The 27,312-nt window shown below is 42.9% G+C and overlaps 2 protein-coding genes across 7 annotated transcripts; both read right to left on the bottom strand.

Moving 5' to 3' along the window:
* Positions 1-264: 264 nt before the first annotated feature.
* On the bottom strand, positions 265-8,150 carry LOC311486676 (prostacyclin synthase-like). The gene is made up of 10 exons (XM_084542629.1): positions 7,591-8,150; positions 6,885-7,008; positions 5,716-5,891; positions 5,054-5,197; positions 4,427-4,554; positions 3,707-3,888; positions 1,751-1,904; positions 1,246-1,427; positions 686-837; positions 265-560 (listed from the first exon to the last, which is right to left on the bottom strand). Exons 1-10 carry the CDS (start codon positions 7,647-7,649, stop codon positions 410-412), a joined length of 1,452 nt encoding a protein of 483 aa, XP_084398755.1. The 5' UTR covers positions 7,650-8,150; the 3' UTR covers positions 265-409.
* Positions 8,151-9,113: 963 nt separating this feature from the next.
* Positions 9,114-19,707, bottom strand: thumpd3 (THUMP domain containing 3). Of its 6 annotated transcripts, none has more exons than XM_084542979.1 (10): positions 19,622-19,702; positions 18,900-19,224; positions 18,712-18,789; positions 18,204-18,623; positions 17,550-17,680; positions 13,811-13,880; positions 13,281-13,396; positions 13,080-13,184; positions 12,781-12,904; positions 9,114-10,518 (listed from the first exon to the last, which is right to left on the bottom strand). In XM_084542979.1, exons 2-10 carry the CDS (start codon positions 19,143-19,145, stop codon positions 10,327-10,329), a joined length of 1,482 nt encoding a protein of 493 aa, XP_084399105.1. In that variant the 5' UTR covers positions 19,146-19,224; positions 19,622-19,702; the 3' UTR covers positions 9,114-10,326. The 6 variants fall into 6 exon arrangements, with proteins under 6 accessions (XP_084399105.1, XP_084399104.1, XP_084399106.1 ...); XM_084542978.1 differs by having other exon boundaries at positions 19,575-19,631; XM_084542980.1 differs by lacking the exon at positions 19,622-19,702 and adding an exon at positions 19,548-19,603.
* Positions 19,708-27,312: the final 7,605 nt, after the last annotated feature.

Raw genomic sequence — 27,312 nt, 5'->3', positions numbered from 1 at the left:
GATTCACTCTGCAAACAGCAGGCGTGTGTCAGCGTGACAGATGTGAGAGCGTCTCTGTTTACAGTACAGGCAGTCCCCGCATCTTGATCGTGTCCTGCAAGAAGATGGCTTAACTTTTTTTTTTTTTTTTGCAGCTCCCCAGAAAAAAATGACAAACTTGTCGCGGTTAGGGTTAAACCTAACATTTGGGGGAAGCCTGCTGGTCGAGCTCTGCACCCCGAAAACTCTGAAGAAGTTCAACAACACCAGATTTTACACAATGCCTTATTTACATTTATTGATAAATAGCAAAAATAATTACATACTGTTTTATATAAAAATAGAATATGAAAGTGCAAAGGGGCATATTGACACTATAAACATTGTTCTTCTGCTGAAATGTGCTTCTGATGTGATTTTGTTCGTTTTCCTAGTGTGTACTTCTGGGCTTGTAGCGGACGAGCATGTCCCCCTCAGGTTGTAGCATCCCAAATCCATAACGGCCGGCGTTTATCTCCGGCATCTGAGCATTTGGGTCACAGAGCTCCAAGTCGTAGTTAGTCAACACCGCGTAAACAAACCTGAGGAGATGAAACAAAGACGAAACGGTGAAATCAGGACGTTTCAGCGAAAGCGTCAAACTCTGCTGTTGGGATGCTTTTGGATGTCCTAAAGTTAACAGGCGGAATAAATCTGGGGCACTCACTGTCTGATGGTATTGATGGCGAACCGCTTTCCCACACAGCCGTTGGTCCCCGCGCCCCATGGCATGGTGTAATATTTCAGCCGCCTCCCTCCTTTATAAAAGTCCTTCTTCACCGATCCATCCTCGTGGAGGAAGCGATCGTACTTGTATTTCTGGAAAGGGGGGAAAAAAAATAAATAAATGAAAAATGTGCACTGACAACATTAGATGCAAGCAAGCAGAAAAGAAAACAAATCTCTTAGTCATAAGATGTAACGTCTAGTTTTTGTTTATTTATTTTTTTCAATGCAGCCTTGAAATGTCCTTCCCACGCCTATTAGCTATGTTTCTGTTCCCGTGCTCTGCTAATCCTTCGGTGGCCCACATGCTCTGGGTGTGACCTCTCGCTGAGTAACACAGGGTCAGCTCTGTGTAGGCGCTGATTCCACCTCGCATAAACAACCGCCGATGCTAATAACACTTAAGTCTACCTCCATCGAGCCCCTAAGACAATTACTACTACTATTCCTGCTGGCGGCGCGGGAAGCTTCTGACGGAGTGAGCTGGGAACGGCAACAAACCTGCGGCTCGTGGTGAATCTCGGGGTCCATTTGAGGGCTGACGAAGGGAAACATGCACACTCTGTCTCCTTTTCTTAGCAGGTACTTTTGGCCGTCAGCCATGTGGAGGATCTTGTCCTGCACCACCTCTCTCGTGATGAAGGGGGCGGCAGTGAGTCTCAGTGCCTCCTCCAGGGCGCTATCTGAGAAGGGAAGGAAGTGGTTGTTAATAGACGGCGGCAACTTTCTGCAGTGTTTCTCTGCTTTTAATGAACTTTTGCAAAGTTTCAGTTTATTTCAGTCACATATTTCAATCATAATCAGATATAATCATGTAACTTCTAATTTATCGGTTTAAAAAGTTTTCTTCTAGCTCCAACACACTCTCTCAATACATTTTAATGCAAAATTGTGCATAATTCACATTATTCTAGGTTTATAAACTACAGTCTATGCTGTATTTTTTATTTTTTTTTAAATGGGAACAATGCTGGTCTGATTACACAGTCTTGGAAAAAGCCCTCACCAAACACTGGGGTGTTCACGGGTCTGTCCATGAGAGGAGTCTCCGAAGTTTCCATCTGTGAGATCTGGCTGAACTCCCTCCTCACCGCCGCCAGAGCTTCAGGATTTGTCAACAAGTAGCCCAACAGCCAAAACGCAGCAGGACCAACATTACCCTGGAAACAAACAAAGGCTCACATGAGGACCGACGATAAGGTCTCCCACTCTGGCGTTGCGTAGTGACAGCGCAGGTGGTTATTTGGTAACAGCAAATAGAAGCGTCACGTGACCCACACACTGCTTGTATCGATCCTCTGCCAGAGTCGTAACGAAGCGCACATTTTTAATCGAAACAGAGTTGATATGAACCAAAAAGCTTAATGATTTATTATTTTTTTTAAAGGGCTGGCAAAAACAAAACAATGGATTCCGTTCATGTGTCTGGGATGAGAAGAGTCATGCTCTGGATTGTTTCACTACTGGCGGAGCTCAGCACAGTAATGGTTTACTTAAAAAGGAAAGCCAGTGGAAACCTGGCGTCCCCTGCCATCTGCCTGCCTCCAAGGGCAGGACAATGAGGCCGTTTGCCGAGAGTGAAAACACAAAATGCAGAGCACTGTGGGAACGTAGTGAACAAATGACGGCAAATTTGCCTTTTAACTTGATTCAAGTGAAGACATGACATCACCCAAACCTGTGGAGGATTTATCACAGAGTGTGGGAGGAAGGTCTTGCTAGTAACAGAAACACCTCACCGTAAAGTCAAACTTAACAGAACGCTGGCTGATTGAGTTTCGCCTGTTTCTAGCCACTGCTTTAATTGTCCCGCGAGTCCTCGGCGCATTGTGAGGTTTCAGGGTAATCTGAATATTTGACAACTGCAGGTGTGACTCAGAATGCCGTGATAAAATGGAAATGAACCAAGGTGACAAGTGCAAGAAAGGGATGAGCAAGTGGCCAGCACGAGTGAGTAAATATCTGATTAACACCTTTGATGCAATAAACCCCTCCAGCACTCCCACAGGCATCACTGGGTGAGTCAGAACCGCATCCAGCAGTTGTACGTGATTAAGACTCAGCCTTCACAAAAATCAGGATCGGCTCGGATCCCGAAGATCGAGATGAACAGAGGGAATACTTCACCCACTCATTTGTTTTAGATGGGATAAGAAGCGGGTGGGGATGTATGTGTATACACAATTTAAAGGCTTTTCCGTAATTATGCAAATAGTTTTTTGAGCACTTTTATATAAAGATTATTTGGGAGAAACACCCTTAACTGTGACAAAAACAAAACAAAACACAGAAACTGAATTTTGGCCCTATCCCTCCCATAGCTTTCCCACTCAGAGTCCAAGTCCTGTTGAACAGTACACCCGTGTGTCAAGCAAGAGTATTGCACTTTTATATCATTCATTCATCTTCTGTAACCGCTTGTCCTCTGGAGGGTCGTGGGGAGAGCTGGAGCCTATCCCAGCTGTCATCGGGCGAGAGGCGGGGTACACCCTGGACAGGTCGCCAGTCTGTCGCAGACGACCATTCACACTCACACCTACGGCCAATTTAGAATCACCAATGAACCTAACCAGCATGTCTTTGGACGGTGGGAGGAAGCCGGAGTACCCGGAGAGAACCCACTCACACACAGGGAGAACATGCAAACTCCACACAGAAAGGCCCCAGATGGAATTGAACCCAGAACCTTTTTGCTGTGAGGCATCAGTGCGGTGATTCTAAATTGGCCGTAGGTGTGAGTGTGGCTGTCTGTCTCTCTGTGTCAGTCCTGTGATAGACCTTCAGAGGACAAGCAGTTACAGAAAACGAATGAATGAATTTGAAGTTTCCTTGGAGACACGTAGGACAGAAACAACCTCACACAGACGCTGAGGTAAAGTTCTGCTGTCAGAGCATGACTCGACACTAGATGGGATCACCAACTTAAGCCCTTGCTCAGCGCATGCATTGAGCAGTGACTCACCTGTGAGGCCCAGAGTTGCATCAGCACAGCCTTTTTCTGCATCTCCTCATCCGTCCCCTCCTCCTGCAGCAGCCGCCTGTAGGCGTGAAGCCAGGGGCTCGACCCGGACTCCTCAGTGAGACCCGCTGGAGCCAAAAGCTCCAAGAGCCTCGTCTGAACTCTCTGCGCCGTCCTCTTCTCCTCTGTCGCACAGATTAAAAACACCAAATGTAAACACTTTGGCTCAAAAAAAACATCGGCGGGAAAAAAAACGCCAGAGGCGAAGGAGCAATATTTCAGTTTTTGACAGACGCAGCTGAAGGAGCTACTTAACAATATTGTGGCTAGCTGTCTTTCAGCGCAGCATGGGCGGAACTGGTGGAATCAAAATACAATAAAGAGAGACAAAGCCCGGGGGAGATAAAGTAAGTTGCTGCAATGAAATAAGTCACGGGCACAAGTTAGATCACCTGTTATCGTCTGAGATGAAGTCTTTAAACACACAAACCCTGAGACACTATGTAATCAATTGACTAAGTGCACCGAGCCATGGCAACCACAAAACAAACCTGAGGGAGCATCAATAAGTTATGTCATCGCACATTAACCAAGGGAGATGTAAGTAGTGAAGGCATGCACAACACCTCCTGAGTCACGACTTGCGCTGTTAAATTTCTGATCAGGTAATTGGAAATATCAGAAGTCGGAGAAAGTGAGTCATTTGAGTCCCAAAGGCTTTACCTGCTTTTAGAGTGCCTCTTGCCATTTTGGTTAGGAGTCCATCAAACTTCCTGAACTCCTCGTAGACACTTGAGGGATCGGTGCTGTTGTTGTTCTGCTCTCCTCCAAACAGCGTCAGGTACCCCGCCCTGCAGAGAGAGAGAGAGAGAGAGAGAGAGAGAGAGAGAGAGAGAGAGAGAGCGACAGGTGAGATACCTAGGAAAAGGCGCGGGCCCTTTTTTGCCGTGATGCAGAAATAACCATCCTACACAATTTCCAACGGCACACCTTCGTACATCGTCTCCCTGGGCTATAGTAAACACCGCCATCGGTTGCATACAGTTTCGCATTAGAGATAATGGTCAGGATCTAAATTCTCCTTTGTTTACGAGTGTCCCTCATCGTTTGATTCACATCCGCTCGGCTAAGACGCTCAACCGGAAAAGGGGCCCCCCGAACACTTGTGCAAAACAGTGTAATCATCCTGCATTTCTTCCTGATGAGTTTACAAACAGGGGACCACAAGATTGACTAGTGTGTAAACTGTTTAGCTGAGGAAGTTTGACGTGAACACACACTTCCTTTGACACAGTGTGTGTGTGTGGGTGTGTGTGTGTGCGTGAGCGGGAGAACGGGGCTTTTTCGTACTTAAAGAGCAGGCCGTAGGAGAAGTTGAACAGTCCCTCCTCTTTCCAGTCTTTCTGGTTCTGGGGCGTCTCGCCTTTCAGCAAGGCCTGCAAGTGTCGGCTCATGGAGCAGTTGAGGCTGGCCAAATTCATTCCCAGCAAGTGCCTGAGGACGCAAAAGATTAGAGAGTACAGCGGAAGAAAAGATTAGAGGCTGTTCCATGGAAGGGAATCCTGCAAATCACGTGACACTGACGGGTGGAAAACCTATAAATTACCAAGTGACACACATTGTTGTTTTGTTACTGAAAGCACCTGTTGATTTAGAGAGCTAAAATAGTTTACGTACTATTTTTAGCAAATTGCTGGTTTGCGAAGAAAGGAGGGGTGATCTGCATAACTCAGAAGCAATCTGAACAAAAGGGCTGAAAGAAGATTTCGCTTCCTTTTCAGTGAGATAATCTGAGACTCTGTATTACTTTCTGTTCTGCATCATACCGTCAAAAAAAAGTACAAATGAGCAACAGCAGAAAGAATATATAAAATATTCCCCAAATAAAGGCTGCTCTATATGAATATCCACATTGACTCATGAGACCTGAGTGGGCCGATGCCCACAAACATTTTCACTTCCACATTTACATGAAAATGAAGAGTTCACACATGATGCTTCTAAAGTGGTACCTTTTCATCACTTCTTTCGCTTTGTCCAGCTGGTGATGGGGGAGCCGCAGGTTGAAGATCCTCTCCATGAGCACCCGCGCGTAGCGGGTAAAGTCCAGGGACTTGGGGTCATTGATGACTTCGTCGTAGGAGTGCGGATCCAGCAGCACCGTCACGTAGTGGCCGGCTGCGCACACCTGCGGACGATCAGACCAAAAGGGAGACAATAGCAACCGTTAAATGTGTTTAATATGTTACTGATTTCTGTCTTCTCAGAGTTTATTAGATTTCTGAGGGATGAACGAGCACAAAATTCAAAGATCTCATGAACTCAAAGAACTACTTCTAAGATGTTACATTACAGGGGGCGGCTGTGGCTCAGTAGGTAGAGCGGGTTGTCCACGAACCAGAGGGTTAGCGGTTCGATCCCCGGAATGTGCCACATGCCGAAGTGTCCTTGAGCAAGACACTGAACCCCCAGTTGCTCCCAGTGCGTGGCACCGGTGTGTGAATGTGTGTGTGCTTGTGTGAGCGAATGGGTGGATGTGTCTATGACTGTAAAGTGCTTTGAGTACCAATAGGTAGAAAAGCGCTATATAAAAGCAAGGCCATTTACCATTTACCATTTACATTGGGTGGACGGCAAAAGAAGAATTTACTTGTATAGGGAAACATGTTTCTATACTGTGCACGTGATAATAATAAACCCTTTGAATCTTGAATCTTGAATAGATGCAACTTTATGTTGTATGATTGCATCAAATTCATGTATAACTGCTACATCAATGTGAACATATTTCCAAGATGTTTGTTTGTCTACCATTGGAGAATGGACAGACAGCAGTGATATCAGCAGACTATAGTTTGTTAAACAGAAACAAGAAGACTTTTTTTTTTTATGTCACACCACAATTTACTTCCCTTTTTCAGAGCTGCACATGTTGCAATCGCTTCATAATCTCATACCGATATAGTTTTCGGGATCATCTGTTGTGAAATTTCACTTTCATAGTAATGTTTGTTGACAATAAATGTCCATAAAGTGCATATTTGACTTTGGAGACAAATAATTGTACGTCTCAATAAAGCACACAAGAGCTTTTTGTCACAACATGGAAGCAAAGTTCCTGAAGCGCTCAAAGGTGAACTGGTCTAGTCAGATGCTGTTTTTTTATTTTTTTTGTACTCACGGTGAAAATGTCGCCGTGTTTCTGCTTCATTCGACTTATAAACTTGGAAGCATCTTTCCCAAATTCAAGTGCGTGGCCCAACCAGGGGATGATTCCTTTGTCTAGAGGAGGCTCATTCTTTGACCTAAAGAGAAGATAAACAAACGGACTGTGAGTGCTGTAGGATTATATCCTCCTCCTGAGCTGAAAGAAAAGCTCGTGTGTGGCTGATACAGTTATTCTCATCCAGAGTTAAACTACTTTTTCTCATTTAATCTTCAGGCGATCATGTGCACAAAGCCATACATACATGTACAACTAACCATTAAAGTATGGTTATATAAGTCAAGATCCTGCAACAATGACAGATTAGTTACATCACAGCCTTCTTTGTATAATTGCCTCAAAGAAAAACAAAAGCCAGGGTGTAAAAGCTTAAGGAGACTTAAAATTTAACTAGTTTAACTACATTCCTTTAACTGGAACAGCTTAGCCACTCAACTGAATGGATTTGCCAGTGCGGGAAAGACAACGTTATTACAATTAACACTATAGTTACATATAAACTTTACTATATAAAAGTACTGCAGCATCGCGTGGATTTCACATAAACAGTGATATGAGAAGACAGCAGCTGGAACAGGAGCTGTTCACACAAGCGGCTCGATTGACTCGAACGATATCGTGCGTAAAGGACAGCCAGCACAGGTGAACCAGCGCCACTTACCTCGTTCTGCGTCTGAAAATCATGTAAAGCAGGACAAGCAGGAGAATGGTCCACATCATCTCGCGGGTTTGCTTCTCTTCCTCTCCGCACACCAATTTGGGGACCCCTCAGCTCAGGCGCGGAGTTTTTATAACGTGTCTCAGCCCACACCCTCCGTGTCCAGCGTCTACCACAACATTACAACAAGCGCTGCCCACAGCCACCGACGTCATCCTAATCACAACAGACATCTGACTAATAGTCTTTAGATCGACAGGAATAAAACTATGTGGACTCGGTCCCGATTTACGCACATTTCAGTGACTCTTCAATCTTCTTCCTGATAACCTGTGACCTAGAAACGAGTGTTTTGTTTGTTTGTTTTAATTCATCCACAAAACTCCGCATGTCTGATAAACGGTTCGTTTGAAGTTCAAGAATACTGACAGAGCTGAACTCACCTGCCAGTTCATTAGGTACACCGGTGAAAAACAAATATATATAGCAGCTCTGCTCCAAAATCCTCCTTCATGACAGTGATAATGTTCAGTTTATGTTGAGCCGGTGTCAGAAAGGTGGGAATTAAACCGTGGAAAATAATAATAATAATAATAATAATAATAATAAAATAAAGTGTTTTCGAATTTAATTATATAATTATTTTGGAGGATGTAGTGTGTGGTGGCGTTCAACTGGATTAAGTGTTTCTGTTATTTAGTCTAGCCCATCAACATGGGGTTATCAGAATAATAGAAACACGTGGCCATACAACACAATACAGCTCTGTAAGTTATTTTAAACAAATACTGAATGCCACAATCTTCATGAAGATATAATTAATGCATGACTGTTATAACGTGTACCCAATAAACCACCAAGTGAGTGTATGTGCAGTTTATCACTTGCTGCCAGACTTCAGTTTTTCCAGTTTCAACACTCTGGAAATTGGAAACTTCTCCTTTTTTTTCTCTTATGAATTATGACAACAACCGGTAAATAAAACCGCCGCATTACTTCCTTTTTGGGAATATCCCTTCCTTCGCGTGGGGCATTAATTTATTCAAAGTCTACCTGCCTGCAGACCTCCACGTACACTCACTGACTCACACACTTCCTTTTGCTTAAACGTCGTCTGTCTCAGGTCCCCACTCGTCGAACGTCACGTCGAACATGAAGCAGTGAGGGAAGATGCATCACTGATGGGAGGTACTACAGGCAGAGAGATAGTTTGGGTTTTTTACGCAATGGAAAGTTCTTTTTGATTTTTGAAATTATTTTTGATTCTATTTCACGTCTCAATAGAAGCAATATAAGCATTTGGAAAATTGATGCCAGTTATTCAGTGTTTCACTGTAGAATACCTCACTTTTCTAATAAAACTATATGGAATTTTACCAGACATATCTTTACTGGAGAGTTGTTTTCCCTCAAACTCTGCTTCAGTAACACTTGGATAAACAGTTATATATATTTAACAGTTTATTCCTGTAATTGTATACATCTGTAATTATCACATACACCGATCAGCCACAACATTAAAACCACTGACAGGAGAAGTAAATAACATTGACCATCTTGTGACAATTCAGTGTTCTGCTGGGGAACTTTTGGACCTGGCATTCATTCATGTGGATGTTACTTAGACATGTAGCACCCACCTAGACCAGACCAGGCACCCCCACCCCATAGCAATGACACTCCTTGATGGCAGCAGCCACCCCCAGCAGGATGCAGCCTGACACAGACACAAAAAAGCTTTCGGAACATTCATTCATCTTCTGTAACCGCTTGTCCTGTGAAAGGTCGCAGGAGGGCTGTAGCCTATCCCAGCTGTCATTGGACGAGAGGCGGGGTACACCCTGGACAGGTCACCAGTCTATCGCAGGGCTAGGTTTAGGAACAGCTCAAAAAAATAAATAAAAAATAAAATAAAACATTAAGAACAGCACAAGGTGCTGACCTGGCCTCCAAATTCACTAGATCCCAAACTGATTAAGTATCTGTGGGATGATCCACAGAGGCCCCTCCCCTCAACCCATAGGACCCAAAGGCCCCCACCAACAACATTCTGTTAAAAGACACCACAGGACACCCTCAGAAGGCCCATGTCCATTCTCTGATGAGTCACAACTGTTTTGGAGGCAACAAGGGAGACCTACACAATATTAGGAAGGTGGTCATAATGTTATGGCTGTTCGGTGTATTTTACCAATTCATATTAATTTATTTGCATAATTAAACATAAAAGATTATATTTTTTTAAGGTCCACAATAAACTAGATCAGATCTTTATACCTGTTGTGTTTCTACCAAAGAGGACAAAGGATGATGACAACTGCAGCTTCACTTAAACGTTGCTTTTTAATGTATAGAAATATAAATGTCTGAAGTGAGACTCCCCTCTCTTATCGGGATTAGTTTCTATGTGAGCAACCATAATGTACGAATTCCTACATGGAATGAAACTCAACCTTTATTGATCAAATGGCAATGAGCAGTTCCTGTATGATGGACATGGTCAGTCAGAGGAGTGTAACGAATCATCCTTCCGTCCGTTTCTGAACAGCAATATGACAAATAAAGTAAAGCTGCTGAACATGACAGCATCGTTCCCGTTTTTAACCGAATGACGGATACAAAAATAATGCATAAAAACTGTTTGTCATCCTGGAACATGAACTGAGAAGCTGAATCGGCAAAGAACATATAAATACATGGCCTCAAACACGAATCCGGAGCTCGGATGCAGGATGTAAATTAAGACATCTCCTTCTCATCCTTCTCGTCCTCCTGCGTTTTAACCGTTCCTCGTGATTCATAGACATCTTCAGGAGTTTGGCCAAACACAGCGCTGGTCCGCTTGAGGAGGTAGACGCCAGCGTGTAAACCCCCGACATTGACCCAAACAGTGAACAGCTTCCTCCATAGTCCTCCCATCCTCGAGACAGCCTGGAGACGACATAAATCTTTTGAGGGGCAAACTAACAAATGAGACATTTGTTTTGTGTAAAAGAAGATTTTTCCATGATGCGTCGACTAAGGTGGGTTTAAACATGCATTGCTCAGATGAGGATGAAGGATGGAAGGGCCAGATTAGGTTGTTTAAACTCGTTGGAGAGCTGGGTAAATACAAAAACCACAGACATTCACCAGTGATGACAGCTGAGACACTGCGGTGATCATGGAGAGGACCTTTCATAAAGCTTGGTGAATTCCTTCATTTTACGGTTTCATGGTTTTGCTAAAAACAATCACGTACACCTGTCACCTCATTGGCCCTGTTCACACTTTGCATTCATGTGCACCCTGAGTGATCTGACCGCAAGTGAGCGGCTTAAAGTACAGGAGCGAACACACCCAAGGTGCAGATATGTTAAGATATGTTTATCCAGACCACATTTGCACAAAGCGTCCGGGAAACGCTGACACAACGCCTACTCATCGGATGTCTTCTTGTATAAGCAGATTGCTGCCTCTTTCTGGTAAGACACACATCCGTGACTTTGAGCGATGCCTACAAACTGACACAAATCACCGTAAGTGCTGTCTTTTAATATGTCGTATCTCTTAACAAACTAAATTAACAAAGTTGAGCGAGTTTTAACAAATGAAATTATTGAATATGAGGGGGTTACGTGCACTTCCTATCTAAATACAACAACATATTAGCGATGTCGTCATGTTGATGTGTGTTAAGTAGCGGTGCGTTTCCTTCCTGTCATAATCTGAGCGAATGATAGATAAATAAATAAATAAATAAATACATAAAATCTTGATGCGTGTGTGTTTTCAGTGAGTGAAAGAGACTTCCTGGCTCATTAGCTTTCACCTTTTTTTTTTTAACTTACCATGCACACAAACCCTATGTGATGTCAGCGTTATTCGTGATCAGATCAGAAGTGGCCATCGGGACGATGGGTGTCAACACATCTGTATTTAAGGTGGTTGCTGCAGCTTGGACCACCCACGAACCTTTCCAGGGATGTTTGCAGCGCGAGGATGCACCAGTCGGTCTGACTTTTCATTCATTTACATCCAGAAAGACCTTTAACATTCACATGCAACTTTCCTCTCTGCTCCTACTTGTCTCCGCTTGGGCAAAACATATAATTTGACGCTGTTATTGAACCTTAATCAGCTCCAACAAACGGCAGTTCAAAATCACAACTGGCTCAGCAGAGAAAGCTTTGGCATGCCAACAAAACTAACGTCATCCCGATCAGTCTCAAGCGTGATAAAGTTAGCGCCAACGTCAAAATTCTTGGCACGTAAAACAACACATCAGAGTACACCTGCTTGACGTCAGCTCTGCCGGCCAGGGACTTCAAAACACCGAACCACGTAACATTTAAACGCATTATTTTTAGAATTACTTCATGGAAACAGGTTTAGTTTTATCTTGACACGCCTCCATCTCAAAATCACGAAGCGTGAAAAAGGCAGAACAATAGATGATGAAAGGGTGTTGATGCAAATCAGTCCAACTGTCCTCGGGTGGAGCGTGTACACTGTGTATTGTCCTAGCGCGCCAGGAACGCGTGCGTGCTACGTGCAAGCGGCGGAGTATTCGAAGTTGTGCAGGAGTTGCGCATCCGTTAGCAATTAATGGTAGAGCTAACAGTGATATCCTGAGCTTGCGCATCCACCTGTTCCCTTCCTAGTGTAAATTAATACTAATTTATAACACGGCACCTATTATAGCACCTTGGCACCAATAAAAGATTAATTCCACCTTTAATGTAATCATCACTGCACAAATGTCTGCAACAGAACGCGGGCTGACGACAGGGTCATGTCTGAGAAGGGATCACGTTTGTCCAGAACAATGCAAGTGGCGGCAAATTTCCAAACTCGAGAAACTGGATTCATCACTGCGAGAAAGAGACGACAGTGCAGTTTAGTGTGTCACCCGTGTGCCAGCTGATAACCGCAAACAGAAATAAATTAACCTGCGTTAATTAGTTGGAATTTGGCTTCCGTTTCTGAATAATAAGGCCTCTGCAGAAGTAGTCGGGTGCGTGCACAGGCTGCCAACAAGTCGAAACCCAGGCATCTGCATTAAGCAGAACCACAGCTAACATGAGTTCTCAGGAAGACAGCGACAGGACAGGGCTTGCGCAGTGATTTCTTCGTTAGGTATCACTAACTGGAATATTGGTTTTCACTTTTTCCGCACAATTTTCCACTCTTCTGCATGAGCTCAACGGTTACCTTTGCAAAGCATTTCTTGTCCTGGGTCAAGAGAACGGCCTTCCCCGAGCCCGGTCTGCACACACGAGCCATTTCCCTGAGACAAGAGGGGTAAAGGTCCCAGTTCTTCTTCCTAGAGCCCATTCTTCAAAGAAAAGAAAAGAGACAAAAGCACAGCCACATAGTCACTGTACTGCTTTGGTTTACTGTGGGTTTTCATGCATTCTCTAATTTATTTGATCGGTGCTGGTCAAAGGGTTCAGTCACGTGGACGTTTCATTATTCTGTGACCTCAATTCACACCACTGCTATTATGGTACCTCTTCCCAAAGGGCATGTCAGTGATGATAATGTCGACAGAGCTGGTCCTCACGGGTAAACTGCACAGGTCCCACTGCACCGTGTCGATGGGCAGCCCGGGCGAGCTGGTCGAAAAGCAAAGAGCCATTGTGGAGATGATCAGCAGCGTGCACGACATTCAAAACAACTTCCTCCCGAGATGTTCCGCTGTTCACTCTCACCTGCCCTTGTCCGCCCTCCGTTTCTGGATGTGGCATATGTTGTTGACGGTGCGGTTAACTGCCATGTCATTGTTGTCGCCGGCGATGTAGAAGGAACTGCCGAATTCTATGGCGCCCTGTAGAGGAAAAATGAACTTTCTGAGGGCACTGCAGTGTACTTGCTAATCAGCTGATCATTCTGTGTAGCTCACTGGTCTTAGATCTGAGGCAGTTGTGCAGGTTGTTTTATTCTTATTTTAAAGTCGCAGCCTCGTGAAGCTAAGATTTAGAGCAGATTTAGATTTGAATTGACATCTGTTGTATCGACACGTTTCTATTATCTTGAAAACACCATTTTATTCAGCGGGCTGGGCTAAATAACAGAAACACTGTGTTTAATTAAACACAGCAGTTGAATTACCACCTTTCTAACGCTGTACCAACATAAACAGGATTGTATAACCTATCACTAAGGAGGATCCACTTTCACCAGTGTGCCTAGTGAACTGGCAAGGGCGTGTATACATTGCTATTTGGAAGTCATGTCTCACCTCCAGCGGTATGGCTCCAGTCCCACACATAGGATCAAGTATTACATCAGACACCTGAGGTTTACACAGCCTGGCAACAGACAACAGAACAGAACATCAAGGGTTTTATTAGCATTTTATCTCATCTCATGAAGCCAACATGCAGCTTCCACCTTTTTCTGCGACACCGTCACCCGGACGCCTCCAGCATTCACCTCGTTCAGACTCTCGCTGCCTTTAAAAGGGGGCTGTGTTTACGGTGTTCACGGGAAAAGTCTACATCAGCTGTCCCCTTCTGAGCTGTGACATCTTTTCAGCCATTTCGAGACGTGGCAGAGGTAGACGGTAATTTAAAACATGTTGGAATTTAAGCTCTATTCAGATTACTTACCTAAAAAAATGCATAAATTTACTATCTGTAGTTATGATGTCTTTGCTACTTTCCGCTTCACTCCGCTGCATGTCAGAGGACGTTTTACATGCAAACTGAATTGAATTGATAATAACATATATATTTTTAAATATAAAACATGATGCGGTGAGACTGTTGATCCTGAGGAAGAAAGCATGAACAACCTGGCAGTATTTCAATCAGTCCCACCTTTGCCGATGAACACATTAATGCTTGACTTAAGGATTTCATTCGCCTAAATGGGTGAATGGGCCAGAGACATCTGCACTTTGCACCCTAACATCTGTCCAAACTTTGATTTACAGCACGTTCTTCGTAATTCTCAAGTGACAAGAGGCAGAAAAAAGATGCGAATCAAACAAAAGTCTTGGAAAAAGTAAAAACGCACCCCCAAATCCAGATTTTTTACTGGATTAACATTATCACAGGACCTCTACGTTACGAGAAATAAGGTATGTTATATGCGGTGTAATTTCATCCATTCATTCATCTTCTGTAACCGCCTGTCCCGTGAAGGGTCCCGGGGGCGCTAGAGCCTATCCCAGCTGTCGTCGGGCGAGAGTGCGGTGTAATTTTTACTTTACAAATTAAGGACATGGCCAGTTCGCACGGGATTAGAATCACAGACGACCTCTGCAATTATTACAAATTACCGGACGTCCCCAGGTAAAACCAGTCCTGTGCGAATAGGGCTTTGGCTGTGTAGAGTGTTCTTTGAAATGTTTTGTCAGTGACACATGCTGATATTGCCCATGGTGTCGTCTTTTCCACAAGCCTTTGCGTTTCTAAATATGTTGCTAAATATGTCGACAGTTTCCTTTGCAGCTACTTTCCCACGGCTGACACACACCAGGCTCTGGTAACGTCAGACGCTCAAGCAGTAACGCCACACTTACTGCTGATGTTACCGCGTGAATGCGGAGCATTTCGTGTACAGCGGTTCCATTTTCACAGCTTCGCCTCAGCTGCGACGACGTTATTCTGACATTCGAGAGCCTTTACCTTCCTGACAGCAGATGTATTGAGTTGTCACAGGAGGGGAAGCAAAGGTGAATTAATGTTTGCCGCATTCCACTCAGGGGAGTTTTTTTTTTAGCGCATGCCATTTCACCACCAGGTCTTCCCTTGAGGTGCAACGTTTCCAAGCCATCATTAACACACCTGTCCTTTCCCTGCTGTGACAAGTCACGACAACAAGGGATCTGTCCAGTCAGGTTTTAAATACTGGCCTACTAACTGCCAACTCACCACTTTAACCTTTAAAAACTCTTCTTTCTTTTTTAATTTGAGGTCTAATTTGACTTCCTTCGATAACAACCTCTGCCCCAGGACAAATGGTTTTTCGTTTGCCAGAATACTGAACTCTCATAAACATGAAGTGGTTCAGCTACTAAACGATACTTCCCTACTGTAATTTACATCCCCCCTGCACCTCTCACCGATCAGCAGCATTATTTTTATCTTCATGCGCAGGCGTTACCCCGTTGAAATACAATTAAAACATTGTTAGTCAGCTCTCTGAATGTCAAATACCTGAACTTGATCCAAGTTATACAGTGTTGACAGTCAGTTGTTATTTTTCTCATAACTCACGCTGTTCTTTCAGAATGCACTTCAAAATATGGATTAGTTTTAACCTGTGCAACTGCAGCAACACCTGACATCGAGGTGTTTGCATAACATTTATTTAGTGCAACTGAAATCCCCTTTTCACTATTAGCTGGATAATAATTCATGGATGTGAAATTGATGAGTTGGTCTCTAATACATTGACAGCGCCCAAAGCCAGCATCCAAAAACACTACACAGATCATCGCCTCTGTCAGAAGGACACGCTAAAAACACGACCTTGCCACATACCCTCAACATATGTGCTTATCTTCACGGGAAAATGTGAGTAGGCCGAGCAGCTCCTCGTCTCTTTTGTTAGGCCTGAATATAAAAGCCGGGGTGTGCCCTGCAGATGCATGTCAACAAAACAAAAACAAAAAAAAAGTGTGCGATAGTACTGGATCTACCTGTATGCATACCTCAATGTCCCCTAACCATGGGTCTTATCTGGAGACTTACCCAGTCTCGCCTATGTCAACACATCTTTTCAACCGAGATGGCCCAGCTGATTAAAATGTTCAAATGAAACTGCAATTAAATGCTAAATAAATAATAAAAAACTAACTCCGGGGAATCCAGGGAAGAAAAAAATCCATTGATGGGATAACCTGGTCATTCAGTATATTCAGGTAGTCAGCTGAATATACTTTGGACACATAATGTTGCTGAACCTAGACCTGAGCAACTGCAGCAACCCCAGATCATAGCACTGCCCCCACAGGCTTGTACAGTAGACACTAGGCATGATGGGTGCATCACTTCATCTGCCTCTCTTCTTACCCTGATGCCCCCATCACTCAGGAACAGAGTCCAATCTTTATGCTCCCTAGCAAATTGAAGCCTTTCTTTCCATTTAGCCTCACTGATTAGTGGTTTTCTTAAGGCTACACAGCTGTTCAGTCCCAATCCCTTGAGTTCCCTTCTCATTGTACGTGTGGAAATGTTCTTACTCTCACTATTAAACACAGCCCTGAGTTCTACTGTTGTTCTTCTTTGATTTGATTTCACCAAACGTTTAAGTGATCACTGATCACAATCAATCAGGATTTTTTTCAGACCACATGTCTTCCTCAGAGACGATGGTTCTCCACTATCCTTCCAGTTTTTAATAATGCGTTGGACAGTTCTTAACCCAGTTTTAGTAGTTTCTGCAATCTCCTTAGATGTTTTCTCTGCTTGATGCATGACAATGATTTGACCCTTCATCTTTTCCACGACCACAGGATGTGTCTTTAGACATGGTTGTTTAAGAAATGAGAAGCTACTCATTGCATCAGTTGGGGTTAAATAACTTGTTTCCAGCTGAAAGATAATCACCCATGCAGTAATTATCCATTAGGAGGCTCATACCTATTTGCTTAGTGAAATCCAGGCGGTGACTTTGTTTTTTTTAGCCAGGCAGTGTATTATTCCACTACTTATCACAATAATCAGAACAAAAATGTCTCGTGTAACAACCTCGCTCAAAACAGACCGGCCTGTTTGTTGTAAATAATGATTTACAAGGGAAAACTTCAGTGCCTGATAATTACGTAAACGCTCGATGCAATCGTTTCTCTGTGAGCGGAATAAACAAATTCTTTCTGCAAATGTTTGCTCCCCTGTGGAGTACACGTCACGCGACACGCGGGTTACCGGGAGGGACAGAAACGAACGGGCAGGGTGCAAAATGTGTGAAGTGCTGGAAGGGACAGACTTGGACAGTGCTGCTGAAAATGTGGCATCGTGGACTCTTACCTGAGCATGCCATAGCACAGGGTTGAGCGCAGCGTGGTGGGTCCAAAGTGACTGATGTTTCTCCTATGAAGACTCTCTTCAGTGAGGGCAATGCCGATGACCACCTCTTCCTTGTGTATGTTTAGTAAGACCTGCAGTAGAGGAGGATGAGGTATATGATGAGACTGTTCGGCCTAGACATTTGTGTACACAAGATGGGTCTTTTTAAGAATTGCACGACTTTTCAGTCTTTTCTTGCCCTGCTACAACTTCTACGAAACATCCAAATTAAATCACTGCAAGCCATTCTGACTTGGGTTAAGATAAGAAGTTTTAGTTCATTGTTTCTGCATCCTTTCACTTACTGCCACTCCTTGCTCAAAACCAGCAGTACTTATAATTATCAGCAGCTTATCTTTAGTAAAAGGATATTACTCCTACTCTTACTGACCTTGTGAAAACCTTTTCTTCCCACATTTTAAGGAACGTGATGTCCAGTGTTTAAAACAATGAAGCATTTTTCAACGTGTTACCTCATGAGAACAGCTTATCTGAAGGAAAGAATGCTACTAAATATTGTTGTTGTTTTTAAGTTAATCTGAACAAGCACAGTTGTTTTTGGCAAGTGTGATGTTATTCCGCTTGTAACGCTCCAGTCTGAACAGGAATCCCTACCTCAACATCAAACTTCGTCATGTCAGCTTTCCACTGGAAGAACTCTTGTACGGCCCCGCCGAAGTCTCTGGCTGCCTCGTTAGAGGAAAAGCTGTGTTTGTCACCGGCCCTGTTGCACGTCACTCGAAACTTGAGGACTTTGGCCTCGGGTGCTGCGTCCTCCGTGTCCTGCTCGCAGGTCTCCGGGTCGGGCGCGCTCTCCACCTTCGTGTCACCTTCAGCAGCTGTCACCACCTGAGGGACGTCCATCTTATCAGCATCCGCAACAGCTAAATCGTTGTTGGCTTTTACTTTGGCGGCATTTCCTCCTTTCCGGTGACCCTTCTTCTTTTTCAGGCCTCTGTTCAGTTTCCACACCTCCAGGGCATCGGTCCAGGGGAGCTTGGAGGCAAGTTGCTGCAACTCCAGTAGTGTCTCTTCCTACAGAAACCACCGTGTTTGTTACGCTGACAACAACAAATATGCATTGAACATCGGCAACAACAGAGCAGAGTGAGGCCCAGCTTACCTTGGATTCTTTGAACTGGTAGTGTTCAAACTCCTCAACCACAACAAACAGGTTGTCTACAGACCTCAGAAGATGGACCTATGGTGGGGGGGGTTCAATAATCAGCCAGAAAAACAGATTTTTATTTCATTGAGGAGAATTTTCTATGTTAACAGCACAATGTGACAATGAGAAAGCAAATTTCTTACCAGGAAAAGCTTATCAGTAGTTATTGGAAAGTATATCCGACCACGGTCTTTACTGATCCGCGCGTCAACACCTATCTTCTCCTTGACCTCCTCTGCAGCAGTCTGTTCAAACCCTGTTGGCACCGTGGCTCCGATGGTGACAGTGATGATGTCCCCACTGGTGCCGTCTGTCTCAGTGGAGGAATGAGTGGAAGGTCCCACTGTGTTAGAGCCCTGCTCTGCATCCTCATCCCCATGGGAAGACATGTTGGATCTGTGGGGCTGCCCCTGATTAGACACAAGTAATGTATGTGTGGCTGGGTAATGTGCGTGGAAGCTGGTGCACCTGGGGAGGGAGAATTATGAGAGAGCATTCTTTCAATACATTTTTTATCATCAGCCATATTGTATAAGACAAGGGTGTATTTTAGAAAACGGTTGTGCACTATCACGTAGCATGAAATACTGTGATTTTTTATAAGGTCAATAAGATGCTATTGGCTTCACTGCCGGATAAATAACGCTGTCAGTTAACTTAGCAGGCTAGCATTAGCTTCAATGAACCAAAAAGTTGGTTACATGTAAACAGCAAGCTAATGTTAGCCACTGACACGGCCTCTAGGTTAAACCTCTGCCCCATAATAATGTGCACTTGTGCAAAGTGCCCACCGATTGAACTGCAAAGCCGATAATAACCTTGACAGACTGTGTTGTTGTTATTAGCGAACTGGAGTCGGACCAACCTGTCACACACGAGGAGGCTACAACATGTTTCCGCTCAGCAGCTACAGGACCGACGCTTCCGGCGACGTCACTTCAGAATAAAAGCATCACCTCAGAAACAAACCATGAAGAGAAGATTAAAACGAAAACATGATTCTGAGTCCTCACACTAAACTTTCACTATGTTTCTTTAAGAATAAAATCACTAAATGGTGACTTTTTGAAACTCAATCAATACAACAATATGAGTAAATAAATAAACTCAAACCGTATTTCCATGAACAAACAAAATGCTATACGGGGGAAAAAAATGTGAACATGTTTTTTAAAAGCCTGCACTTCTACTAGGGTAGGGTACTAGGGTACACTAGGGTGCATATTACATTTTGTACGAAGACAAATGGAAAGCCGATAGACGTTTGATCAGGCCAGACGTGTAATTACTGCTGTCATCCTCTTTATATGAAGCATTTTAGTCATTTCATTGACACTTTCATCAGGTAAATGTGCTGATAACTAAATCACTGCGTTAGTATTTGTTTTATTCTGAAAGTCTTTCTAACAGGAAATCTCGTTGATGCCAACTCTTCTTCGCCGGCTAAAACTTCCGGGTAGGTATCTACCGTCAATGAACGGCAGAGGGCGCCATGATATAATGGTTTGAGCGGGGAACAAGAACACTGAGCTACCCAGTACATCATGTAAACAAACACCAGAGAGGCACAACAAGAAAGATAGAGACATCAAAAAGACTATGTGGAAATCTATAAATCTATTTCCGCCTTTAGACAAATTATGGATTGTCATTCACATTTACTTGTAGCAGTAATTTGCACATGGACACTGAGCTAAGAAAAAAAACACTGTTTCCTGATATTTGTGTTTCGTCTTGTGTCAGCAACCAGACAAATATACTGAGTTCAAACATTTATCAGACCAGTGTCTCATAATGCCAGCACTATGCCACTTTTAATGAAAATTATTCATCCCTCCAGTGGCCCATCCGAGATCTTCTACAGTCATCCATAATCTCGTTTCCCCCTTTTGTCATTTGTGATTAATGAGGTTTATGATAAGAATTGACCGTCTTCTCCTCTGTGTCACGTTTCCCTTTGTGATTAATTGAACTTCTGCCAGCGGGAAGTCAAAGATAATTCTCTCTTTAACAAACTCTTGTGGAAGAAGATTATCTGCAGTGCTGTCTATCCTCGTTGCTTCTCTTAATTAATGTGATTGTAATTTATATTTTTTTGTCTGCATCATGTCATTTTTTTTCTTTTTTTGTCGCATGCCTCTTCACACTGCATACGCTATGTTTATTAAAAACGTGTTGCTGTTTTCTAACTCTTTGTCACAGGTCAACTGATTAGTCAGCGCGAAGTCTGACAGACAAGTGGGCGTTTGTTCATGTCAGGGAACGAATAGTCCTGCACAACAGATGGCCAGTGTTGCACAGAGTACAGTCAGACACCGCAGAAAACTTTTTGGCAACACAACGATGCTGTAAAGGCGTTGGCAAAGACAACTTTTTGCATAATGCATAGATATATTCCCCCTGCAGACAGTGGATGCCAGCCCTCACTGACCTGCGTGCATCACAAAGAGACCTGCTGAGACGCTCTCATCCTCAGCTGCAATAACATGCAACTAGAAGAAAAGACGAGCCTACAAGCATGAGGGATTATCGTCAAAGCGAGTATATTAAACCCTGCGGGATTTTGCTATAGTATTCTCTCACAGTGTTGAAAAGGCCCCCACTGACATTATTCTTCAGAACTTTTTCTCAGAATACTTGATATGACAGATATATATATGTAAACCCATTATTTTTGGAAAGGTAAATGCACACAGAGACCTTCTCTCTCTCTCTCAGCGTGAGTACTTAATCACTGATGATGACAGTGTAATTCCTCATCACGGAAAAAACTGTCAAATACTACAGTGCTGCGAGTCAGTGGTTTGCAGTTCATTGTCGAATGTTGCAATGATCCCTAACAAAAGTACGTCAATCAGTGTCAAAGGGCAGTAGTCAGAGTATCTGCATTTATGCTTTAAAGTCAGCTTCAAGAAATAACCTGTATGTGCCCTATGTGTTTAAATAGGATTTGATGACATATTACGAAGCTTTAAAAACATATAGCAGTGCAGTGCAATGTACTCCTTAATAAGACTGTACACCTTACATCCAGAGGCTAAAGATCACTAACCTATTGCACGTGTAAATAACCTGCACAAGTACCGAATCAAAACGTTGGAAGGTATGGCAATACACTGGGTTTAAGATGTGAAGCACTACTGTCCAGCTCACTACACAAGGGTGTAACTTATCGGTGTGAAATTCAATTTGCTAGAATCTTTGTCTTAATATCTTTGTATTAATATTTACACTGATCAGGCAAAACATTATAACCACCTTCCTAATATTGTGTGGGTCTCCAAAACCGTTGTGACTTTTTGAGTTGTTCCTAAACCGTTTTTGTGTGTGTGTCTGTGTCAGGCTGCATCCTGCTGGGGATGGCTGCTGCCATCAAGGAGTGTCATTGCTATGGGGTGGGGGTGCCTGGTCTGGTCTAGGTGGGTGCTACTTGTCTAAGTAACATACACACAAATGCCGGGTCCAAAGTTTCCCAGCAGAACATTGAATTGTCACAAGATGGTCAATGTTATTTACTTCTCCTGTCAGTGGTTATAATATTGTGGCTGACCAGTGTATAGCACATGTACTTACTGTATGCATGCAATGTGTTGCATCATACATATAAACATCTGCCTTATTCATAGATTAAGCTTCAGTCATTATTAACGTCACACAAAACTTCGGGACAGTGATCCGCTCTGTCTATGCTGCAAGTGAACCTGCACCATCATAACAACACAACCCCCCTTTTTGTCTCCACTGATCAAATGTCACGTAGCTGTATTCAATCCAAATCGGGCTTCTCCTAAAACTCTTGTCCTGGATTCAGACAGCAGAGGCTGTCATGACACGTGCTGCCTAGTTAAAGACTCCCACAGGGCAGAGATTCAATTAAAAGGTCAATTTTTTTTTTTCCACAGCAGCCTTGTTGAAATGAAACAGTAAGAATGCTCTGTTCTGTTTATGAACGGACCCTTTCTCCCCCAACATACTGTATTTTGTGAATTATTCTGAAGATGTACTTCTTTAAATTGGTGGAAGTGCTGATCTGCAAGTATAATTTACAGAATTGTAATTCTTTGATGTTAATGATCTGGAGCATATGTGATTTCACTCGTCCTTGTGAGTGAGTGATTTACAATGTGTGTAATCAGCCGGTTAAGGGTGGTTCTGCCACTTTCTACTCTCAGACTATGCAGTACTGTACATATTAAAGGCATTATGATTTGGAAAGTTAATCCGGCTGTTCTGCATGTTGCATGTAGCTGCGACAGAGGGATGATGGATGGGATGAAGGGATGGCCGAAAGGTCACCACTCCTGACTCGTCTGTGGTAAACACATACAAAAGAAGAACCCCAGCCTCTTTCATGGTTGTCACAAGTGATGTGTCCACTCTCTCATGGCTTCACTCCTCAGTGTAGGTTCCAGATAAGGGCTGAAAACTTGGAAGAGGACACTAACCCTTCCTTGGTTTCTTTCTTGCTTTCAGACTCACACAAACAGACATTGATACACACATATACACTGCCTGGCCAAAAAAAAAAGTTCCCACCAAAAAAAAAGAAATAGTTGCACTCTTATATTTTGCCTTTAGCTTTGATTACAGCACACGCTCATTGTTTCGATAAGCTTCTGCAATGTCACAAGATTTATTTCCATCCATTTTTTAACCAAGATCTTGTATTGATGATGGGAGAGTCTGACCACTGCACAAAGCCTTCTTCAGCACATCCCAAAGATTCTCAATGGGGTTGAGGTCTGGACTCTGTGGTGGCCAATCCATGTGTGAAAATGATGTCTCATGCTCCCTGAACCACTCTTTCACAATTTGAGCCCCACGAATCCTGGCATTGTCATCTTGGAATATGCTCGTGCCATCAGAGAAGAAAAAATCCATTGATGGAATAATCTGGTCATTCAGTATATTCAGGTAGTCAGCTGACCTCATTCTTTGGATACATAATGTTGTTGAACCTAGACCTGAGCAACTGCAGCAACCCCAGATCATAGCACTGCCCCCACAGGCTTGTACAGTAGACACCAGGCATGATGGGTGCATCACTTCATCTGCCTTTCTTCTTACCCTGATGCCCCCATCACTCTGGACCAGGGTAAATCTGGACTCATCAGACCACATGACCTTCTTCCATTGCTCCAGAGTCCAATCTTTATGCTCCCTAGCAAACTGAAGCCTTTTTTTTCCGGTTAGCCTCACTGATTAGTGGTTTTCTTAAGGCTACACAGCTGTTCAGTCCCAATCCCTTGAGTTCTCTTCACATTGTACGTGTCGAAATGCTCTTACTTTCACTATTAAACATAGCCCTGAGTTCTACTGTTGTTTTTCTTTGATATGATTTCACTAAATGTTTAAGTGATCACCGATCACGATCTATCAGGATTTTTTTCTGACCACATTTCATCCTCAAAGACTATGGTTCCCCACTATCCTTCCAGTTTTTAATAATGTGTTGGACAGTTCTTAACCTAATTTTAGTAGTTTCTTACAATCTCCTTAGATGTTTCCTCTGCTTGATGCATGCCAATGATTTGACCCTTCTCGAACAGACTAACATCTTTTCAATGACCATGGAATGTGTCTTTCGACATGGTTGTTTAAGAAATAAGAAACTCCTCATTGCATCAGTTGGGGTTAAATAACTTGTTGCCAGCTGAAAGATAATCACCCATGCAATAATTATTCTATTTGCTTAGTGAAATCCAGGTGGTGACGTTTTTTTGGCCAGGCATTGTACTTCCAGAGGCCATTTCAAATTCATCTGGGGCTTTTACTCATGTGAAGAGGTTTGTGCATGCTGTGCTAGCAAAGGTAGCAAAAAACCAAACCTGATTTTTTAAGTCATTACAGGAGAGGAAGCAGCAGCAGGGCTATAGTAAGTCTTCACGTACAGTGTTAGTGAGATAAATACCGCACAGGTCTTCTTTGACTGAATTATTGTTGAATTAGATGCTTGCAGGGTGACAAACTAATTGTTCCGCCTCGTTTGTGAAATGTAATATCTTCATTTTTCATTGTCTTCTAGGTTGGTGTGGCTTGCTGCATGCTAATATGAGACTTAGAGCGACACGCTTTTTTAGGCAAAATCATATTTTCTTGAAAACTCATTAATATCATCACCACATAAAATGCTGATTTATATGTCTGTTGAACGAGCTGAATCACAAAATTCAAAAATCAAAGACAAAGGGCTCCTGGTATATAAGAACATGTGATTTACTTTTCATTATTTTTTTTGAATAAAGCAGATACCTGTGTAAATGTAATACCCTTAACAAATGCTAACTGGTTTATTACTTTCTTACAAGCCACAAGTCCATAGTTAAAAATTTAAGTTAGAATATGACAGTTTGTGACACTGAAGATGTTTAAGGAAAACCCTTTTTTCCCCGTTTTTTTTCGATCTGTTTCTTTCTTCTTTTTTTTAACATGCAGTATAAGGTAGAATAAAAATCTGTCAAAAATATCTTCCTACCTGTCAGCTCAAAAATATACATTGACACTTGTGAGCTGCAGATGGAAATAAAAAGCAGCCTCTACAGTGTGTCGGTATGCAGGTTTGTGCTGCCACATTGTGAGTCAACAGCCTGGTTCCTTCTGAACTGAGAATAGCTGAGGTGACAGGCAACAAACGGAGTCCTCTGGACTGCTAAAAGCAGTGGAGCATTCAGATGACAGCATCTGTCAAGAAACACACTCAGCTCCCGTCAATATAATGCTTTCCTTCAAGAGAGTAAATTCAAATACGCTAGATTTACTTTCGTGTTTGGAATGCATCACTGTCATCATGTTGACACACGAGTGCGGGCATAATTTATTTTAACACAAAGCTGAACAAAACTGAACTGGATTTTCTGCATTCCTTTCTTAAAATACTTAACAGCATTGTGATCAAATTTAACATTCAGTGTTTTGAAGCGATTTTTCCAATAGGATTTTTTTCTTCTCCATTCATTCTCTGCATGTTGGACATTTCCCAACCTTCACATACTCAGGAGGCAAAAGACATAGTTGCGGTTAAGGACATTCCTGTTTTCATGCTTGTCTTTAATTGTCAGAATCAGATTTGTCAGCAAGAATAGGTGCAGCCCATAGTGACGGCATCACGGGCAAGAAGATGCACATGTTAGGAACAAAGTAGGGTGGTGCACAAGACAAATTGTCTTATAAAATGCAATGGCTTGTGTACATTTTCAGCAACCGCAGCAGCGCCTTCATGATTACACATCAAAGCATGTGTGGTGGTTGAGTTGCTGGTGTGTCATCGTGCCTGAGCCATTTAACCACCAGATTATCCCTCGCAGCCTCCGCAGGGATGTGCCACACCTCTTAAACAGGAGCCATGGTGAAAGTAATGCTGGGATAAAAAAAAAAATGCAAGGTTTCCATGGTGATGAAGCGTAAAGAGGGGCACGTTGTTAGGTTGGGTTATTGTTAGCTCAGTTAAATTTAATATGGTTGTTTTTGAGCATACAGGTGGTGGGTACAGGTAGAGACATGGTGATAATCATCCTCTGAGCATGGCATGCACAATGTGAACAGAAAGGGTGTCCATAATGAAATCCATCTGCATCAAATGCAAATGTGTGTCCTTCTATCATGTCCCTCATTCTTTAGGGACATGAAACATCTCCCTTCTAGGGTTTAGATCAGGGGTTGGCAGAGTAGGGGTTATAGTTCAAGGAAGTGAATTAAAGTCAATGTAATGTCCGCTGAGGTGACTCATCTGATGTAACACAGTGTATGTAAGAGCGTGTGTGGCCCAGGTGTTACTTCCGTTGTGGGGACTTAAATCTGTTAACACAGTCAGTCTATGGGGACCTGCCCATATGGCGACAAAAATCAATTCCAAATGATTTAGTTTAAAGGCAAAGACATGTTTTAAGATTAGTTTAAGTGTCCATGTGTGCGAGTTCCAGGTCTTACTCATGTAGCGGGGACCTAAGGACCTAAATCTGTCACATTATGGGGATATGTCTTCCCTGTGGGACAAAACTCATGTCTCCAATGTGTTAACAGTTGGATTTTAAGGTGTAGACACGTGTTAAGGTTAGGGTGTGTGTGTGTTTGTGCATGTGTGTGTATTACTCATGTTATGTGAACTTAAATCTGTGGTCCATTGCGTAAATTACTACATTTAAGGCAAAGACATGTTTTGTTGTGGCGATCTTTTCTTTTCTTTTTCTTTTCTTTTTTTTAAAAAAGACATTCATATTATGTAAAACATGTCTTCCTCAAATGGACAAAATCAAGTGTCAATATATCCGTAAGTCATTACATATTCAGCTCAAGACAATTTTTAAGGATGGAATAAGGATGTGTGTGAGAGAGAGTGTGTATGGTGTAATTATCAGTCATCTAATAGGGACCTATATCTGTTTACAGAGTCACATTATGGGGACATGTCTCCCTTACGGGGACAAAATCAAGTGTCCATAGTGTGAATCATTACATTTTAAGGTTTTAAAACATATTTAAGTCGTAGGTGAGTGTATGTGGCCCAGGTACTGATCATATTGTGGGAACCTAAATCTGTTCACATTGACAGTATGGGGA

The sequence above is a fragment of the Chelon labrosus genome (genome assembly GCF_963514085.1).
Source record: "Chelon labrosus genome assembly, chromosome: 4".
NCBI classification, from domain to species: domain Eukaryota; kingdom Metazoa; phylum Chordata; class Actinopteri; order Mugiliformes; family Mugilidae; genus Chelon; species Chelon labrosus.
This window is presented reverse-complemented; position numbering and strand designations above follow the sequence as displayed.